Genomic DNA, 14,012 nt, shown 5'->3' on the forward strand with positions numbered 1-14,012 from the left:
GTCAGGCTCTGCAGTCAACAGGGAGTCTGCTTGAGGGTTCCCCCTTTCCCCCACCACCTGCCCCTCCCCCTGACTTGCACATGCATGTGTGCACTCCCTCAAAAATAAATAAATAAATCTGTAAAAAAAAAACTTGCTAGCAACAGCTTGATTTAAGACTCGAGTATCCCTGATAAAGTTAAATTCTTTCTCAAATCATAAATCACAATTCATCCTTAAGTTGATTTATTATTCCAGTGAAATGGAGTACAAATTTGAATCAGTATAAGAATATGGCATAAATTCTGTTCATATTTATTCTATAAATCCCTTTCAGTATTATCTATAACAGTGCTGCACAATAGAAATAAAATGCTAGCCACTTACATAATCTAAAATTTCTAGTAGCCACATTTAAGAGTAAAAAAAAAAAAAAACAGGTGGAATTAATATTAATACATGTATTTGTTAACCCAGTATATTCAGAATGTTATACTTTTTTTTTAAAGATTTTCTTTATTTATTTGAAAGACAGAGATCACAAGTAGGCAGAGGCAGGCAGAGAGAGAGGAAGGGAAGCAGGCTCCCTGCTGAGCAGAGAGCCCCGACACAGGGCTCGATCCCAGGACCCTGGGAACATGACCTGAGCCGAAGGCAGAGGCTTTAACCCACTGAGCCACCCAGGCACCCCAGAATGTTATACTTTTAACACATAACCGATATAAAAATTTTTGAAGATATATTCTACTCTTTTTTGGTTCTAAGTCTTTGAAATCGAGAATGTATTTTTATATTTATAGCACATTTGGTTCGAAGGAGCCATACTTCAGGTACTCAATAGTAACAGTGGCAAGTGGCTACTGAGTTAGAACAGATCTATAGGATTGCTTTTATGGGGATTCATTTGGCCAACATATCTTGTGTCCTGCTGTTATAAATAAAAGTATCCCATTCTAATAGCTTACTAAGTGTTTAGCCTAATGGCCCAGGGAATTGTGATTTCCTCACTCCCATCCCATGGAGTTTATGAAGTAGAAAATGCATTAGAATTCATGTCACCTAGAATTTGTTCATAAAAACAAAATACAGAGTAAGTAAGTTTTCCCTTTTAACTTTCAAGCCTTTTGCACCCAAAGTCATTAAACTCTCTATTAGTTTTACTCAATATGTATAGTACCAACAATGATAATAACTGTTTTAAAATGTTAATCAACTACATAACTCATTTCTTTTAATTAAAAATATTATTTTAGACAAACTACCAGTGAAATCACTCATCTGAATTACAAGATTCTGAAAACGCGGATTCCTTGGTAGCTGCCATTGGGCAAATGATGAATGAAATATTAGAGTGGAGTTTGGAGTTTCTTCAGATATTAACTAGTATAAAGGGCACATTTTACTTGGAATGTTTTTACTTTAACTCTTACCCTGAATATATAGCATATAACATACCCACAGAAGTAACTAAATCTTACCCTCTGACCTTTACATCCCTCAGCGACCTGTTCACCTTCCAAATACACTGTATTCCACCGAACTATTCAAAACTCATTTGTCAAACATTTAATCATAATCTTTAAGGAAGTTAAATAGGTTGTGCAACAAAAGTTCATTTATAAATCAGTTGTGGAATTTGAGACTTTTAAAAATAAATTATGGGTTTTTTGGAAAGCCTACCCAAGAGTCTGAATCTTTAAAAATATGTATTTGTAGTGAAAAAAATAGCAGAAACACTTCTGCAGGTATTGTAATTAAAGCCCAAAGATAATGCTCCTGAATAAAATAGGGTTGTCATGTTTATCTTGAATACTGATGCTTACAGACAATGCAGATTTACTTAAAGATGAGGAATTCTGGTTTTTTATTATTTTTAAATTATTATATGTTTCAGGTATTATACAAGTTTCATCTTTCTTTATAATTTGACATCTGTGTTTGCTGCAAAATGATCACCACCCGCAGTCTAGTTACCATTCATTGCCACACAGCTGACCCTCTTCACCCACTTCAACCACTGCCCGAAGCTCTTCCCCTCAGAACCACTAGAGTCTGTTCCTGAATTTGTTTTGTTTTACCTTTTTCATTTATGGTTGTTTGTGTGTGTGTGTGTGTGTGTGTGTGTGTTTTAGATTCCACATGAATGAAATCATGCAATACTGTCTTTCTCTATCTGATTTATTTTGCTTATCATGTAATACACTTAGGGCCCATCCATACTATTTCAAATGGGACAGTTTCATCCTTTTTCATAGCTGAGTAGTAGTGCTCTGTATAAATTCACCACAGCTTCTCTATCCATTCATCTATCAATGGACATTTAAGTTGTTTCCATATCTTGGTTATTGTAAATAATGCCACAATGAACATAGAGGTACATGTATCTTTTCAAAGTAGTCTCCTTGTATTCCTTGGATAAATACCCAGAAATGGAAGAGCGGGGTTATATAGTAATTCTATTCCTAATTTCTTGAAGAATCTCCAACAGATAAGGAATTTTTAACCAAAAGCCTGGTTTAAAATAGGTATGTAGGTCAATTAAAAGAGACTTTTTGAAGATTCTAAAAGATACTTCTGAATTCCTTCAAAAGGAATGGGAGAAAACAAATTTCTGGATTAGGAATGCACAGTACAAATAATAGCTCCTCCATTTCCTAGAATATGACCCTGAATTTTCTCATATGTTAAACAGAAATAATTATACCTACTCTGAAGGATAATCACAAGGATGAGTTAAATGAAGTAATACAGGGCTGAGCACAGAAAATGTGCCCAGTCTTCTTCGTTCCCTTCCCTTTGATCTTTATTATGCTTTATGTCACTCCAAGATACACATTTTTCTTTGGTAGAATTGTGTTCCAGGCACTGTCTATCCCACCCCCCCAAATAAAGGAAGGCAAAGAAGAAAAGCATAGCAGAGAGGGACTGAAAAGATTCTTATGAGATTACTCTGCAAATACAGAAGACAGAAGAATAGCGGAATTGAGTGAAGAGAAGAGGGGCAGGGAAGAAGGTTAGATTGCCCAAGACAGAGTTCATGGGTCTGTCATCATTGAAAGGCCAAAAAAGTTGTTAGTGTCCTCACAGGGGATAAGGTTCTGATAGAATGCAGTAGGACAGATACAACTACCCAGTGCAGGCATGGTTGGTTGGGTTTTCTAGTACTAAGACAGGGTTGGAAGATACGAAGTGACCTTAGGGTAGATGTAATTAGAAGAAGGAGGTCCATCAGCCATTCATATGACAGAACCTAACAGGAAGCTCGTAAAATGCAACAAATGCCCACATTTTAATTTCTGAAATTTCTGTTTAATTTTTTTTCATTTGTACATCTTGCAAACCAAAAGCTTTTCTGGTAGAATGATAAATTATCTAATATGCTAATGTACACACAGAAAATAGTTCAATCAGCATATGTTAAGTAAAAAAATACAGAAGTTTCTTAAGCATAATATAGCACTTAATCGTCTCTGTTAGTGAGGCGTGAGTCAAATGAAAAAAGAAAAGCCTTCCACTGTGCCTTGAAGGTAATAAGGAGACACATGGAAAAAGGTAATCTCTACGGTAATCAGAGCTTGAAAGATCAATACTCACTTAGAAACAAATAGGTTATCAATTTCCATTCGTATTCTACCACTGTCGCAGCTGGAGGCCTTCAGGAATAATGAGAATATATGTCAGTAATGTAGTATGTGACCCTAAAACAGTTGTTAATCAGATCTTTTTAAAAGCTACTTAAAACTGTGAAATGTAGAATTCTTTCATCCTCTCCACCTTTGGGTGCCACCAGTTTCATAAACTTGATGACCAAAAGGAAAATAATTCTTTAATTTCAGATTTCTTTGTACTATGCACACCTGTGCTATTTTGGGCATGCCTCTGTTAAGGTTGAAAACCAGGAAGGATTTTATAATTTAGGTCAGGATAGAGGTAGATCAGCTTTTACTGGCTGATGATAAAAAAAAAAAAAGGCTTTGCATGTATAAATGGGTCTTCACTCACATCTGTATAATAGGTTAAAAATTGTAGAGACAAGTGCCATCCTTCTAAATTAATCTCTGGCTACACCTGCAGAGAGAAAGAGAAAAAAAAAAAAAAAACCCACACCCAACATCGGCATCCTAGAGCAATGAAGAAGTGGATTCTGAAGTTATATCGTTTTGGTCAAACAAGTAGTTAAAAACTGACAAAAACTATCTTACTCTTACCCAGGCATACCTAATCTCCCAACAGTAATTGTATGTTGAGGTGCATTCGAGAAACCTTTATTAAACACTGACTATGAGCCAAGCCGGGTACTTGGTGCTAAGGATACAGACATGGATAGGACCTAAGGCAGCACGCGTCTGGCCAGGTTGTCAGTCTGGTGTGAAGCCCATCCCAGCAGTAGGGACTCGACACAGCACATAAACCTGTAGTCATTTTTATAACTGTGTCAGGTGAGACACTTCAAGCTTTCTCAATATTATTTAATTGTCTATAATGCCCATAATTATCCCCTAGGTGTTGCCCTTCCCAATTAACATAGATGAAGGACCTGAAGCAGTTACTTAACACGAAACTTAAGGTTAAATAACTTGCCTAAAAGAGGTTAATGGTTTGTTCCACCAAGATTCCAATTTACATCTGTCATATTTCATTCAGTTTGCCATTTGCTACTTCTAGCATGGTTTTTACCCCCACTTGAACTTTGTGCCATGATATGCCGCATTAATTACATAATGTTTATTAGTTAGCTAAAAAAATCTGCAAATCAAATTGATTAGTGAAGGACATCTCATAAGATTTTTCTTCCTAACTTAATTTCAGTGACATCTATTTGTCTTTCATATCACTTAAAATCATAGCAATATGGGCTTCCTGGATGCAGATCTGATTTTCAGGAGAATCAGTAATACAGATCTTCTCAATATATTGTTATATCATTCTTCATCCTATCTCTTTAATCACACCTTACTGTCATCTGATAGTGAACATAAAAAATTGGTGATGTATTACCAACTTTTAACACTGATGATGTCCAGCCACACTAAATTTCAGGAAGAGACTGAGGAAGATGAATGGTTGTGCCTGTTGGCCGGCAGCTGGCCCTTACAGCCAATGACAACAAGAAAAGTTTGAAGGGGCCCAGTAATGTTTTATAGGTATAAAAGAATAATGGGGATTATATACTGAAGAAATGTAACTGTTCAGGAAAACATCATGTAGACGTCTTAGCATTATTGAACCTAGGGGATGACATGTCATTCATCCTAGACTTAAGAAAGAATGAAACCATGGAAAAGAATATAGATATTTATCTGTGTTATACTTGTAGTTAAGTAAGAGATCCTTGGTAAGAATAAATGTTATTCAGAAATGAACTTAATGGCATCAGAAATAATGTCTCTCCCCCCACATAAAAAGTATACAGAAAGCATTAAAACTAAGTGCATTAGAACCATGTGATAGTCATTCTTAGGTTTCCTGCTATGGGCATGTACTGGATGGCAGATACTGTGTTTCTATGAGGTGACAGTGACAGAGTACCGAAAGGACTAGAGTTATCTAGTCTTATTATATGCACTTCACTTTATTTCATTCATTTCTTCACCAAATTATACATGGAGCAACTTCTGTGTACCAGGTATTGTTCTAAGTGTTGAAGATAAAACAGTGAGCATGACAGGTTTCTGTGGGGGGTGGGGAGAGATAGACAAGTTACAAATCACTTACAAAACAGTGTGACAAGTGTTTTAGTGACGTATTTAGAAAATATAGGTTGTATTTGAGCATACTGGAGAGCTTGGCAAATCAAGGAAAATCTTTCGGGAGAAAAGTGACATCTTGGCTGGGGCATAAAGGATAGCCAGCACTTAGCCAAGCAAGGATGGGGAAGGGAAGGGATAAATTGGTACCAGGCAGAGGGAACATCCCCTACAAAGGACAGAAAGTGAGAGCAGTGTGTCACGACCTGCGAATGTGGAGAAGGGAAGGTGACAGGTAAGTTTCCAGATCATTCAGGATCTTTTAAGACAAGTTGAATGATTTAGAATTGCTCTGAAGAGCTCTGAAGAGCTACTGAAAGATTTTCAACAGAACTTTGCATTTTAAAAAGATCATCAGACCATGATGTGGTACATGTACTTTTAATAGATTTTCATAGGTAATAGAAGATGGCCATTCCCTACCTACCCAGTTCCACAGTGCAGTGATCAGTGCCAGAGTGATATTCTTCGGCGGTATTAATACGTTACGTATGGCCTTAGTTATGAGAAAGAACATCTGACTTACAAACTGATAATAATTCAAAATCATTCATCATTAAATCATTAGAGCACTAGAACGCCATCATCTTACCGATCAGAAGATGAAAGCCCAAGAAGCAAAATGGCCCTCAGTAGCCCAGTCAGGCCCAGTCAGTCTCCCCCTGACTCCTCAACATAGGCATCTTTCCAGGACCCTGCACTGTTTCTACCTTACAGGGGTTTCAAAGACGATCATATTTTCAGTGGAACAAGGCAGCTGCCTTCAGGAGGGTCAAATTCCTGATTCTTCTTCCTCTTTTCTCTTAGGAACCTTTCACAACCTTCTTCCTCAATGCAAATGATGGAAAGTTTGACCATCCAGATCGAACCTTCTCGTCGGTTGCAAGATCTTGGAGAACTAGTCAGAGAGATACTTCTGATGTAAAGGTGGGTTCTTTGATTCAATAGTAGTAATTTAATTTCAAAATATGCAGAAATCTTGATTTTTAAAAATTTAATTATATGTATAAGACAGTTTTGTTCCATTGTATTTTAAAAGCATGTGGTACATCTAACCTAAAAGGAAACTAGAGGAAATAATTTTGAGCATCACAGAAAACGATTCAGAATTCATTTATATTATTCAGTTAAGGTGTTTTCATAATTTCAAAAAATTCCTATCTAATTTAGATCGAATAATCTGGAGATGGAAAGAAAAGGCCATAAATTGCCTTTCCTGCTGTTAACTCAATATTTGGCCCATTCCATAAAACACAGCAGGAATTGGATTTGACCTTAATGTGTCATATTGTTATAGCTTGCCCAGCTTTGGGTTTACGTAGCCTGGGGCAATTAATAAAGCATTAATGACAAGACCCATTTAAAATGTAGGCTTTTCTGTACGGCCTTAGCTTTTACTTGACTGTGCCTGGGGATACCATGCAACAATACACATTAGATTAAACCAACACACACACAATACCCAGGAACAGCCAGAGCACTGAGTAATTTTACAGTTGGTACTATTTAACTATTGTTAAATACTAATGTTTGTTATTCGTTTATATGGGCTTTTGTTTCTTAAAAAAGGTTCTATTCAAAACAGTAACATACATTTGTTCTCTCGTTTTTCTCTTTTATTCTCTGATACTTGATCTGATCAGGTTATTGCACCACATATACGTGTTCCTAAAGCCTTTTTCTTCAAGGCAGTTTTTTCCCTGTCACTGCCATTCATATTGTTAAATATAAAAATATTACGGAGTTACTCCATTTAGGGTCTTAATCCAACAAAAGGCACTGAATTAAAGTCAAAATTATCATTTTCATATTTGTGTTTATCTATTGCAAACATTTTTAAAGGCAATCACAGTGTTACTGAAGTGTAAGAAAACTGATTGAACACAACTTTGTTCAGTTCTTTTTGAAAGCAGAAAACAAACAAAATTGATCCATGTAGCTTCTTCATGTATTTTGTCTGATTACGATCAAAGTTTGCATAAATGAATATTAATTTGTGCATATAACATATTCATATTTTGACAATAAGATAATTTAACATGCATCCTTACTATACTAAACTCTGAAGGCATACAGTTTTCTCCCAGCAGCCTTATAACTTCGCTGAGGAACTCTAAACTCTAAACTCTAAAGCATCCGCGAACTGTCATTTAAACTGACTCCTTTCCAGTGAAATCAGGGAGAGAGTCTTGTTTTTTCTTTTGTAACACACTCAGAATTTACACAGAAAATGAGGAGTCCAGAAGCTTCTAGAATTAGCCTAATGTTCATAAAAAGCCCTTAATAAGTATTTTGTGTTTGAATTAAATATTATTATCTATATTTTAAGGCTTCCTGTCATATTTAAGGTTATTCATATCTTAATTCAGAGCAGTATCCACATTGTACCAAATTATATCAAATGAAAATGCTTGCTCACTCTTATCAGACATCATCACAAAAAAGAAAATGGGCTTTTCAGCTTAATTCAAAGACCTACCCTCACAAACCCACACAAACCCACACACAGATCAGAGTTAATCATTCTAATTTATGTGAGTAGCTACAACGTTACACTTTACTTTCTATACTGAGAACTTTATTGATGCTTCTCATCACCAAAAATACCTCACCAAGGTACAGGTCAGTCTCCAATGATCAATATTCCTATCAGGCTTTTCCCTCTACAACTGCTAGGATTTCTCCCAGAGTTTTCCTGTTCTGGTACTTTCAAGAAACGCTTGCATGTTGTTACCAGTTGTGTTCCTTTGGTTCCTGGGGGTCACATCATCAAAGACAAAGACCAATGTGGCTGTCGCTAAATGGGGAGGTTTTTTATTTTTTATCCTCAGGCAGCTGTGCTGAATACAAACAGGACTTATTCCCCCACCCCCGAACTTAATTCGTTCATAAGAAGCTCATTACCCAGCTTGACATTGCAGGGATTTTTTTCCCCCATTTTCAGTTCTCTTTCATATTTTATGATAACATATCGTGAATATCTTTCCATGTAGACCCGTTCTTTTTCAAGGCTGCACACTGCACGCATACACGATAATTTATGTAAACAATCTCCTATTTATGGGTAGTTTGTCTTTCTCTGCGATTGTTCCTGTTCAACACAAGGCTGCAGTAAACACCCTTGCACGTGATCTTGATGAACTTTGCGTATACGTGTAAAGGATAATTTCTATTAATGGCTAAATGGCTATATACATTTTTAATTTGGAAAGATATTGCCAAACCATTATTCCCAAAGATGATAATTCACTCCCTAGAGCATGTGTGAAGATGCTTCCTTCCCCACGCCCCCCTCATCATTATTATAATAAATAGTGGAATTTTTGCTAATCTGGTGAGTGAAAATAGAGTTGTCTTTGTTTGGGCTTGCATGTCATTAATTGTGACTGAAGTTGAGCATTTTTCATGTTTCGTATTTCAATAATTGACCCCTAAACTTAGTCATATTTTTTCCCATTTTTCAGTTGGGTCAAATATCTTTTTCTTACTGATTTGAAAAAGATCTTTGAAATCGCATCAAACTGCATTACAAGTATTGTTTCTCAGTCTTCTTTCCTCTATTTTGTGTGTATCTGTGTGTCTGTGTGTCCAAATGTGTCTGTCTTTCCATGTATGGCATCAGAATTTGAGGGTTCTCATTAAGGAAATGTTAAAGAGGTTTTTTGGTAATACTGGTAGTAAATTGAGACTTTCTAAATTCACATTTAAATGTACTGATTAAAACCCATGATACTTTTTCCGTCTGAAATAATACCGGATTTAGCAGGGAAGAATATGTTACCAAGAGTAATAATAGTTTTGCTAACCATGTGTTAAAACCTAAGTTTTTGATTTCTTATCCCCAAGCTGTTAAATAAAGCATTGGATATAATTTTAAGGAAATGAGTTTCCATTTATGAAGAAAAGTACGTCTGCAATATCTCCTAGCTTAGATAATCATATAAGAAAGAACTAGAATGGAGTGGTTGGTTTCATTCTGTCTGTCTTTATTAACATCAGTCTCTTCCTGTGGTAATGCATACAAGCTGGGCAGAGATGGAGTGTTGGTGAAGTGACCTTTCGGGAGCCAGGTCCCCTGAGTTAAGTCAGACTTGTTAGTTTTTTACTTTATTTTTATTTTCTTTTTTATTTCTCTCCTCTAGTGTAGTCTTGGTAACAATGACATTCAACTCACTGGAGTTCTCACACTACGATTCCTTAATGCCTTCAAAAGTTGTTATATTACTTTTGAATAGCTATGTAGATGTCAGGAAAGGTAGCTGTGACAAAATGTCATTAAGGTGACATAGTGTAAATTAATACAGTTAATGGAGGTGCTCGCCACTGACTCATTGACCCATTATGAGCTCTTGTGGAATTAACGAATGCCAGGGCATCAATCTTTTGAAAAAAAGGAAGAAAAGAGATGGCAGCTTTAAAACCTTGCAGTGAATTATATTAGAAAAGTGAAAACGTCTGGGTTGGATTTGATTTCACTAGGAAGCCATAAAATGGTATGCTCTCTCAGCAAAATATATTAAACTGAAATGTCAGATTTGATGCAATAGGTATACAATTATGATAGTGTTAATAGTGGTCTTCTATCACTCTAAGACATACTTTCAAGTCCAATTTCTCAGCAGCTTGAACTTGTCATAAGCTTGTAAATTAGAAATTGTGTTTGAGGATATTTTCTTATTATTGACAGAACGTATATAACACTATTAACTGTACCGTAGGGTTTTAGTATAGCTGTTAAAATAAACCAGAAATCACATTTACGGACAGAAAATGCCTGTTATAATATTCATCTTGCCATTTCTTTGATAGTATTTGGTGTCTTTCCGCACTGTTTTTCATTTAGGAAACCTTAAACTACTTGGACTGTTTGCTTAAAGGGAAGCTAATTAACAGAAATCTATCAGTGGGAATAGAGTAAGCAGAAGAGCTCTTACATGAAGTAGACAAGTTGGTCTCTGAAGTGCCTTCTGAAGGAGCGTGCTTCCCAGTTACAAGAGGAGCATGCATGTTTTCGGAGTGGTTCTCAATAGTTTTTAAACATGCTTTTTGGTCATTTATTTGGTAGTCTTCAGAACAGCCCTGTGAGATAGCTATCGTTGCTCTCTACCTGGAGATCCACAGGTATTAAGTGGCCTGCCTAAGTTCACACAGTAGGTAAGAAGGAAGCCAAAACCAGCACCAAGGTCTCTTTAGTTATTGGTAGTGCCTTTTCATTGCTTGGCATGCTGCTTTAATTCTTTTGCATGACCGTATCATCACATTCAGCCCTTCGGACTAGCTTGGAATCACTGATCAATCAAGTGTTCCTTTAGTCATTTTTTGCTGTGTAACAAACCACCTCAAACCCTAGGGGCTTAAGAAATACAGCTGTTTCTTTCCCTAGGATTCTGCAATCAGAGTAAGGTTCATCAGGTACAGCTCAACTCTGATCCACCTGGGGACCACTGGAGGGGGGGCCTGTCTGGGTCTGGAGGATTCAAGGTGACCTCACTCACTTATCCTTTGCTTCAGCAAGGATGGCTGGAACTGCTGGAGCCTGGCTGGCCCTCTCTCTGAATAGTCTTTCTAAGAAAATCACACTTCTCTTCACAGTGGCTTCCTAATAAGAGGGTTAAAACAAAACAAAACAAAACAAAAACTGCAAAGCTGCTAAATGCCTAAACTTGAGAGAAACAGCATTCTGTTGGTCAAAACAAGTCACGGGACCAGCCCAAATTAAGGAAGGGGAGCAATGAACTCTGCTTCCCAGTGTGCTGAGCAGCAAAGTCACATTTCAATAGGACATGGAGGTTAGAGGGGTGTTGGTGGCCCTCTTTGGAAATAGTCTCCTAAAGCCCCCTCTCTGGTCACAATTCACGTTCCTCTTAGATGCAAAATATACTCAACTTGTTAGCCACATTACTGTATCAGGGTCAAAATCTAGTATCTCATGGTCTGTATCAGGTCCAGATACAGATACAGTGCAGAAATTTCTAATTTGGACACCTGGAACCTGGAAAGGCAAGCTAGCGGTCCCATGTACACTCGGCATAGGGTGGTGAGCCAGGTAAACCTCAACAGACCACTCCAAAGGAGGGGATGTGGAAGGTCCAGAGCAGTGTCTGGTTCTTGGTAATTACAGCCAGGCACGTGTTGCCAGTTTCCTGGACTCTGGGGTCAGGTCGTCTGAGACCTTGGCTTTGCCTTCTGGATCAGCTTTCCTCTCCATTTAAAAATAGCCCTTGTCTGCAGCTGAGTGGCTTTCTCCAAATGCTTCCTGATCATCGAAAGTTGGGGCCAAGACATCTTTCAACCTCCTTTAAAATTTTGTGGACTTTCTATGTATCAAATTATAGTTCATTATGAGAAAAAACATGCACCCAAAAATCCTTTTGTTAGGATCCCCTCTGTTTCTGACTATGAGTTAAGATGCTGTTTACGATGCCCTTAGGATTCTCGGAATCCCTTTGTGTGGCTGAGTGGTTCTACAAACCACCACCTTAAATTTTGCTGAGCCCTTATAAAGGGGTTTATAGCCACGCCTTTTACCCTGTGGCCACATTTGATTTGCAGCACCGTGGAATCTCTCTCTCTCTAAAATAAATAAATAAATCTTTATTTAAAAAAAAAAATCTTGCCCAAGCTGGCAAGAAGTCCAGGTTTAATATCTATTTAATTCTGATGCACGTAAAATAGCTCTTCCTGGTAGAAGAAGAGATCATCCCAAAACTGCCTCCCTCTTACCTTCAACTAACCGCTCACCTGAAGGACCTCTGCTTAATCTAACACAGCTTGGAAACCGTGGCCTTCAGTATTGTTTTTATTACTATTTCATACCTGAAACTCAGGAGATGATAAACACACAGCAGTAATTGATTCTTCTTCTTTTTTTTTTTTTGTATCTCAAACATTTGTATTGAGCATCTCTTTTGTACTAGACACCATTGCTAGCTAGTGAGTGGTGTGAACCAGTGAGCAAAACAATGATCTCTATTGTCATGAGATTTCCAGTATAGTGTGACACAGGAGCCTAATATATATTATATATATATATAGTATATTTCATGGATAAGAATATATTGACTATTGATTATATGAATATTGAATATGAATATATTGAATATATAATATTATATTATTATATATTATAGTTGCTATGCAGGAAATCAAAACAGAATGAAGTCATGCAGAATGATAGGCTCGCTTCTTCAGAAGGCAAAAGAGAAACTATAAGAGCAGAGACCCTGGATTTAAAGCAATCAGTTTTGATTTGGGGCTTTACCACCTATTTCCAGTGTAGTCATTAGCAAATTACTTAACGTTCTCTCTGCCTCAGTGTTCATGTCTAGAAAATGGGAAGAATGAGAATACCTACCTCATGAAATTTTCGTGATGACTAAGAAAATCCATATAAAGCACTTTACAACAGTGCCAAGACATAGCATAAGATACAAATAATAAAAATAATAAATTAAATAAATAAAAACATAAAATGCAAAATAACATAAAATTTTTAAAAAGATACAAATAAATTCTATGTACTATTTTAAGATTGAATGACCAGAGGTAACATTTCAGCTCATTCCTTGTCTTAGAGCACAGATAGAGTAATTGTCATCTTCTTGGACTTCACAGTTAAATATCCCAGATGAAACTCACTTATTCATGAGGTTTTTCTTTTTTTAAATAAGCAAATCTCTTAAATTATATAAATATGAATATAAATGATATCCCAATGTCCTGTATTTATATGCCAGCATTAAATTTTAAAATGCTATTTGAAACAAGATCTTCTAATCTTTTAATTTTAAAGATTTAAAATAAACTGAGGCATTAAAATTAAAATTTACACCCACTCTACTGCTTTAACAACTTCTCCCTAGACTGTGTGATTTTACTGGTTCCTTCCCCTTCAGAAAAAGAAAAAGAAAAAAACAAAACAAAAACTTCCCCAGCTCAGGATTCAGCGTGCAGACAGCTTTAGTCCCACATGGTTCTGGTCTTTTGAAGTTTTTAGGGGCCTTGCAGTTAAGCTGAACTTCAGGAGTTTCTTTATATTTGCCTTAAAAAATGTGTCTGTTTGTGACTGTTCCCTCTATTAGAAATCTGAAAGCATTTCTTCAGCCCTTCAAACATCAGGCGTCTAACAGCTTTTTCCAGCATCTTAATCAACACCCTGATTAGTGAGCGTAGTTTGGCTGCCCAGACGGACTGGAGTAGAGAGCACAGCCTTTATCAAGGGATCATCCTGAAGGCCCTAGTCACGCTACTTTTTCATGTAACTGGCCTTGATTAAAGCCTTCCAGA

General features: G+C 36.7%; 1 protein-coding gene across 11 annotated transcripts in view; it reads left to right on the forward strand.

Moving 5' to 3' along the window:
• NBEA (neurobeachin) overlaps positions 1-14,012 on the forward strand; it is a 678,500-nt gene that overhangs the window by 604,294 nt on the left and 60,194 nt on the right. For all 11 annotated transcript variants that reach the window (XM_013044893.2, XM_013044895.2, XM_045069766.1 and 8 more), the window contains one exon: positions 6,534-6,653. In XM_013044893.2, coding sequence (XP_012900347.2) covers positions 6,534-6,653 — 120 coding nt within the window. The remainder of the gene's footprint in view (positions 1-6,533; positions 6,654-14,012) is intronic.

This window comes from Mustela putorius, unplaced genomic scaffold, assembly GCF_011764305.1.
Source record: "Mustela putorius furo isolate JIRA1106 unplaced genomic scaffold, ASM1176430v1.1 tig00003942_pilon_pilon_pilon, whole genome shotgun sequence".
Taxonomy (NCBI): domain Eukaryota; kingdom Metazoa; phylum Chordata; class Mammalia; order Carnivora; family Mustelidae; genus Mustela; species Mustela putorius.